The following is a 7,979-nucleotide window of genomic DNA, read 5'->3' as shown; positions in this document are numbered from 1 at the left end:
TTTGTTGTAGAGGGGAAAAAGGCCAACTAAGTACAGACCCCTGGAGGACCCCGATCAACTAAGTGGTTAAACATACTGTGGCCATGTTAATTATTTTCCCCAGAAAGACATCATTTTGTGATTGCAGAATCTTTTGTTCCTCAGAAAATTTGAGATGCCACAAAATCACACAGAAAAGTAATAAAGTGGACTATTTTCACTTAATAGTTGCACAATATTCCAGAAAATTATAGTTCCCAATCGTGGAATTTGCTTACTGAGGGGCCTCTTGGCTGCTTTTACCTAACCTCTATTACTCTTCCATCTCATCTCATCTCTCCCTCTCTTCCCCCTCACCCAACAGGTTTGTACCCTCCTCTTCATGGTTCTCTACTTCTTCACCATGGCGGGCAGCGTGTGGTGGGTCATCCTCACCATCACCTGGTTCCTGGCCGCAGTGCCCAAGTGGGGCAGCGAGGCCATCGAGAAGAAGGCCCTGCTTTTCCACGCGTGTGCCTGGGGGCTCCCGGGGGCCCTCACCGTCACCCTGCTGGCCCTCAACAAGATCGAGGGGGACAGCGTGAGCGGCGTGTGCTTCGTGGGGCTCTACGACGTGACAGCGCTGCGTTGGTTCCTCCTGGCGCCGCTTGGCCTGAACGTGGTGGTAAGAGACATGATTAAAGTCCTCAGTGTTACTTTAACTCAGAGAGTGTGCAAATGGACCCGTAAGGGACCCGTAAAGGTCCATTTGGTTACATTTGCACACTCCAAATGGATGAATTAACACCGAAACAAGCCTTTATGTAACATGCCTTTATTAAGATGGTTATTTAATGGTGAAATTCTTAAAAATATGGACAATAAATGAGAACTGTACAACCCACGCATTCTGTACAGTTCATTGTCAGAAAAATAATCTAATGACATTTTTGGAATAATTGTTTTAGTGACATATTATATAAATAAATGTCTAATATGAGTGGTGCAGTGGTTAGCAACGTTGGCTCACAGCAAGAAGGTGGCATGGTGTCTGCTTACTCCTCTTTAGGGTGGGTTAAATGAAGAGGACAAATTTCCCCAAGGGATAGTAAAGTCAAATCAAATCAAATGTGCTATTTACAACTTTGCCAGAATGTGAATGCTTGTCTTTGTTCCATAAATATAATGTTTTGGACGCTAAACCGTTTCTAGATGTCCGTTAAGGTTCGGATACCTTCTGAGCAGCATTTACCATTATTTTGTACTTTATTTCCTTTTTATTTTTACCTGCATTTTGTGGTCTCAATAAATCGCATAGATTAATTGTATGATCAAAACATTTCTCACTAGTCATCTCCGCAATCCCAACGGGCGCTGTAATCCGGCCCTTCCCTCCCTCCCTCCCTCTCAGGTGGGCGTGGCCCTGTTGCTGGCCGGCATCGCGGCGCTGAACCGCGTGCGCATGGAGATCCCCCTGGAGAAGGAGAACCAGGAGAAACTGGTCAAGTTCATGATCCGCATCGGCGTCTTCTCGGCGCTGTACCTGGTGCCCCTGCTCACCGTGCTGGCCTGCCACCTGTACGAGAACGGCCACCGCAGCGTCTGGGAGACCACGTGGGTGCAGGAGAAGTGCCGCGAATACCACATCCCCTGTCCCTTCCAGGTGAGCGCGTCTCTACTCGGCACACACAACACATTTGTTATGTCTCCGTAGGACTGGGACATCTCTTATTGACCTAATACCTCAATATTTGTATTGTGGCGATCATATATATAGTTGCTGTTGGGCAGAAAGCTCCTATCTCTGTACTCTAACTTTTTGTGTTTTTTCATAAATGAATGCCCTACTTGATCACACCACAGCATCACACAAAAGCATCAAAAGTAGCAGATCTACAAGCAGATCAATAAGCTCGAAATGCGACACGCGACACGTTTTGAGCTTGTCGGTCTGCTATCTTGCTATTTTTTGGGGGGAATCCTGGTCCGACAGAGAGATATATTTCTTAATTTTTCAAATATCTTAAAGAAAATAAAAAATCACACCCAGTGTGAAGAGAGTGGTGCCTTTCATGAGTTCATTTCGTTAGTTACTTTTTACAGACTTTGATGACTTCAAAGTATTTTTACTCATTTTAAGTACTTTAAAATGTTTTTACTGATTTTTACGTGTTTTTACTCATTTTAACATCTTTTAAGTATTATTACTCATTTTAAGTATTTTTACTCATTTTAAGTATTTTTACTCAGTTTAGGAACTTTAAAGTATCTTTACTAATATTTAAGTATTTTTACTCATTTTAAGTATTTTTACTCAAAAGTGTGTGTGTGTGTGTGTGTGTGTGTGTGTGTATATAATTAGTGTAACTGGTTGCATCTTTGTGTTGCAATCATCCGCAGCTGTTGAGGCTGTGCTCAAACATACAGAGAGGCCGTGCTCATACACACAGACAGACAGACAGACACACACACACACAGACAAAGTCACTCCTTGGAGTGGCTAGCACCACTCAAAAATAAACAACATCTATTTACATACATATATTTGTGTACGTAAAATTGTCAGGTGCCTGTACGTGTGAGGTATGTTTAACCCATTAAAACCGGGAAAGCATCTGTGGACTCACAGCGTGTCACTTCGTGCCGCGCTGCGAGCTTGTACATCTGCTATTTTGGAAGATTATTGAAAAATCGTGAAAGTGTGAGAAGTACTGATTTAGAGGGCATTTGTAGAATCCTTAGGTCTTAATGGGTCAAATATATAGTATAGTAGGTGTGTGAGGGGTGCTATGTTTGATTGTGCGTGAGTAGCTAATATCAGTCCATTGCATATACTTTCCAATTCATATAATCTCCAGATGCACTGTGTAAGAGAACACACACAAGGTGTAGCAGGTCAAAGTGCTATATTCAGGTTGAGTGCAGCACTTCAGAACGGCATCAAGCATGAAATAAAAGGAGAAAATATAACTTGGCATGTCTATCTGCCCCTAAGCTCTTCCTGTTTCTATTCCCAACCCACCTAGAGTGGAACAGCTTACATACAGTACAAGAACAGATGCCTTTTCACAAACACCTGTGTGCACACAGGTGTTTGCACGCACACACACATAATCACGCACGCACACACACACACGCACGCGCGCACACACACACACACACACATATACACATATACACATATACACATATACACACACACACCATTACTCCTTCTCACCCAGTAACTGTCTTCAGGTCTCTCTCACGTTTCTCTCACACGCATGAGTGCAAACACACATGCACCAACATGCAAACAAACATGTAAACATACACACACAGCAAGGAGAGAGAGAACCCAGTGTGGTAATTCTCAGGTTGCTTGTCTGAAATAGATGAAACAATTCAGAGAGCTGCGGTTGGCCTCTGGCTGTACCACACTCACTACCTCTCACGTGAAGGAGCTGTGAATAATTCAAACGGCTTTCCTTTCCTCTTTGTACGTCTCACTCTGCCAGCGACCGCTCCGCACAAGAGCCATCACTGCGTACGCTTTCTTCGTTCTTTCGTTTTCTGTTTTGTTATTTTTGGCGGTAGGGGAGAGGAGAGTGCAGGTGTATCACCAGATGTTGCTCACAGTCTCTCGCTCTCTGTTGTTGTTTTTTTATATACTGTGTTGTTGCCAAGTTTCATGTTTTTTTAATGTGACCATTGAGTCTGTTGATGCGCAGTCATGCAGTAGGTAATTTTATTCTGAGTAAAAACAAGGGTATGGCCAGTAGGAAACAAGCCAGTTCCTAAACTGATAACGATGTTAAAAGTCTTTTGACGAGGATGAAGGCTGTGTACGCACAGCGCTGCTAAATAAAGGCACAGGTCGTTCATTCTGTTGTGGATATTCTGTTATAAGCAGAACGCTACGCTTTCAGAGTTAACCACTTAAACCATATATACTTTTCTTCCTGTCACACCAAATCTCTTCACCGAAAATAGACGATCTACAGGCGCACAACACATCGCAACTACACAACGTGCTGTGAGCTTGTAGATCAGATCAATTGTTTGTCTATTATGACATGCCCAGAATAGTGACGCTAGGGTTCAAGTGGTTAAATGAAAACATTGCATTTTACTGTGTGGCGTTTTGCCGCCACATCCTGCCTCTGTTTGTGGTGATTATCAAAATACCACTCACTGAGACCAAACAATGTCTATTGAGTCATTAAAGACAGGGCACAGTGCAGTAAGAAAGAATGACTCTGTCATGTGAAGTCAATTAGCATTGTGGGACGCAGGTCTCATGTCCACTCATGGGACCAGCCCACCACGTTGCCTTCTGTTCAAACATCAAATGTTGAGTGAGCTTGTAAGTTCTTCGTCTTCAGGGAAAGGGATTGATGCCGTACGTGAATGTGCGAAAGAAAAATGCTGGTGCGGAAAGCACAAACTAGCAGGCCAGATGACAGGAGACGCGGATGGAGGGCTTGTCTGAGGACGACGTAGAGAGAGAGTAGGGCACTGATTCTCAACCTTTTTTATTTCAAGGGCCCCCAGTTTGATAATCATTAGGCCACGGACCCCATTTGATATGATCTATGGGACCCCAATCTACACGGTAAAATCCTCAGTGTTAATTTAACTCTGAGAGTGCACAAATTAAACCAAACTGACCCGTAAGGGTATCTTTGACCTTTATTTCAGTTTTTTGTTTGTTGTTAATGAAAGTATAATTCATTAGAATCAGTAATTTAGTCATAGTTTTTAATTTACGCAACCAATCACGATACCTATTTCTAGAAAGAGACATTGTTTCGTCTTGGTGAATTGTAATGTGACAAAATGTAATGAAACCAGCAATGTAGTTTGTACAAGGTGAAAGACAATCTTACCCCCTATGCTCGAAGAAAAGTAAAAGCAATACAATATAATACATCACAACATCAAGTTACGCAAATACAATACTTTGCATATGGTCACTGTCTGGCAGAAACCTTGTATCTCCATATCTTTATTTATATGTTTTTTCATGAATTAATGTCTTATTTTATATTTCATCGTATGACAGTGTTGCGTAAAAGTAGTGAAAATAGAAGCTCTACAACCTTCATCTTAAACAACACGTTGCGACATCGTAGAGACTAGGCCATTGTTGTGACCTTGTAGATTATCATGAGAATGGTCTCTGTTGCTTCCTACTGGCCCCTGTGGTTCAGGTTTAGAAGGCTTGGCACAGTGCCTTATCTGTCTGTACCACCCCCAGCCAGTGTTGCCATGTCCACTTATTATAAGCGACTTTGGGCTTCTTTTTCTATAAAGTTGTTTGTAAATATTGGTGGTTGCGTTTTTTGGGGCTTGTTTCTAAAGTATAGTAGCTTATTTGGGCTTTACCAGAACCAGTGGTTCTCAAATATTTTCATTTTCATTTTTTTTAAATATCAGATCTACAAGATCACAATGCGACGCGTTGTGGGCTTGTAGGTTGGCTATTTTCAAATAGCCGATGTATACACGAATCCACAGACGCGCTGCCTGTAGGCAGACATAGCTGCATAGGTGTCCGCACCGCGACACCGCAGCCTACAGGCAGCGCTTCTGTGGATTTGTCTATAAAGTATTATGTTTAAAGTGCTCATGTGGCCTAGAAGCTTCGTTTGGGCTTGTTTTCTTAGACCTGGTTGCTTATTTCTCTCACAAAATCTGGCAGCACCACCCCCAACAGAGACATGGCCATAGATGACCCACCACAACATCTGTGTGTGTGTGTGTGTGTGTGTGTGTGTGTGTGTGTGTGTGTGTGTGTGTGTGTGTGTGTGTTTGTCCCCCCAACAGGGATAATATGGCTTATGATGTCATGTCACACAACAACGCATTAGATTGCTTACACGGGATGGGCGTTTGTGTGTACATTTGTAAGTGTGTTCTCATGTGCATGAATATTCGGGCGCGTCATCTCGTGTTTGTGTGTACATTTACTCACATTTGCATGTTGGGTATCTGAGCATCTGTCTGTGCATACATGCAGCTCTCAACAAACAGTTGAGTCTTACGCTGGGAGGAGGAGATGCATTCACATGCATTCAATCCTGCAGTTAATCTGTCACGCAAATCCTGCGTAATAAGAGCAATGCAGTTGCATTCAGTAGTAATCCTTTGTGTGTTTCTATTGGAATAGAATGGGTGCACTGGGGTCAAGCTGAACCACACTACATCTGACATACAACACAGAGATGTCAGCTACATTATTTAAATATACTGTATACTATTTAGTGCAGGGATTCTCAGCCTTCTCAATCCCCCACCCCATATTCTGTAGTTGTATTTGCTTGTGCATTTATAATAATGCAGAAACTGGTGAGATTAATAAATAAAAACAACAAGGGGCCTATTAAATATCTCACCAAAAAAAACGAAAAACAAAGGGCAGAAAGTAGAAAACAATCAAATGCAATATGTACAACATGTAATAACATCTCAGCTGGAAAGGAAATTGTGAATGATGAGAAAGTGCAATGTCAAAATGGAGTATTAGAAAATGATCCTGATAAAGCCTTGTAGCGATTGTGTGTGTTTGTCAGGGTGTGTCAGTGTGGTGGATGAAATGTGCTATGTTGGCTACTGTGTAGGTGTAGAGGTTAGTTTGATGCATAATACATTATATCAATACACACACACACTTTAATGCTCACACACTCTCGCACTATACACACACACACATACAAAAGCAAATGCCCACACAAAGCAAAGGTCCATCAGGAGGCTGCAAAGGCTTACAGTTCCTGTCTATATTTATCTTAAAAGCTTCTCCTGCAGGCTGTGTCCTTTACTCACTTTACCACACAACTCACTGCTACAGTTCGCTACCCCGACCTACACACACATTCCCGTACAACACTGTTGTAGCTGCGGTTGGCTAGAAACAGATGGGATTTGACAAAAGAACGGAGGCTTAGGCTGAGTTCCCAGTTTCATGTAGCTATTTTCTGACTGAGTTCAGGCTCAGTAATGGGAACACACTTTATGTACGGTGAGTTGCACCCAGTACTGCAGCTCACTGTGCTACTACTCTGGATGTTTAAATGGGTATGTCAAATTACTCATTGAGTTGAATGCCTTAAGGGACGCTATGACAGATCTGAGAAGAACTTTCTTTTTGCAGTGATTTAGTGCTGCAACTATCAATTATTTTCTTAGCGATTACGCTACTACTTTTTTTGACTAGTTGAATAATCGAGAAGCATGTCTTTTTTTCTTCTATTGATCAACGAATCAATGAAAAAAAAAACGAATAGATTTTTTATAATCTACTAAATTGATTAGTCTGATTGAGGAGTCTCTCGAGCCCTACACTTTTTGAGCTTGTAGATCAGCTGCTGTATCTTCACTAATATTTTTTATAATCCATTTAATCGATTAGTTTGATTTACTGATGCACCCCTACAGTGAATCTGTTTTTCTTATCTCCATCTGAGCCTGAGTAATGAGCCTCATCAGTGGTAGACCACTAGGGCTAGGCTCTCTGCGTTTGTCTGGTCCACCCATAATGAGAGAGAGACAGAGAGACAGACTGAAAGGATAGCGATAGAGGGAAGGATTGATGGAGACAATACGAGAGAATGAGCAGAGTGCTTCTGGAGCTAGCAGCTAACTATGTCAGATAGACGTATGGGTGGGATTACTCACAGTTATATCCCATCCATAACCTGATCCTGACGTCTGTCATTTCATTAACCCATTAAGACCGGGAACGCATCTGTGTCACTTTAGATTTCTTTAGGCTATTCAAAAATAGCAGATATACAAGCTCATAGCGCGGCACCGAGTGCCGCGCTATGAGCTTGTAGATCTGCTATTTTTGAAAAATCGTGAAAAAATATATTTTTTATTTTTTTCAAAAAACTGTTAGGATTTAGATTTTTTTTAAGAATCGCCTCAGGTCTTAATGGGTTAAGCAGCTGAGAAGAGCACAGTGGAAACTGTGCCACGGAGCTTGCATATCGTCGCTGTCGGGCAGAAAACCTCAGAAAATCTCCATGTTCAACTTT

General features: G+C 42.1%; 1 protein-coding gene across 1 annotated transcript in view; it reads left to right on the top strand.

The window, feature by feature from the left end:
* LOC308103279 (frizzled-3-like) overlaps positions 1 to 7,979 on the top strand; it is a 31,005-nt gene that overhangs the window by 16,737 nt on the left and 6,289 nt on the right. Inside the window, exons 5-6 of the mRNA XM_080453197.1 lie at positions 344 to 643; positions 1,370 to 1,621. Of these exons, the coding sequence (XP_080309323.1) occupies positions 344 to 643; positions 1,370 to 1,621 (552 nt within the window). The remainder of the gene's footprint in view (positions 1 to 343; positions 644 to 1,369; positions 1,622 to 7,979) is intronic.

Source organism: Gymnoscopelus braueri (assembly GCF_963280865.1).
Source record: "Gymnoscopelus braueri genome assembly, chromosome: 16".
In the NCBI taxonomy this organism is placed as follows: Eukaryota; Metazoa; Chordata; class Actinopteri; order Myctophiformes; family Myctophidae; genus Gymnoscopelus; species Gymnoscopelus braueri.
The sequence above is the reverse complement of the archived record's forward strand: the minus strand, read 5'-3'. Positions and strand labels throughout refer to the sequence as shown.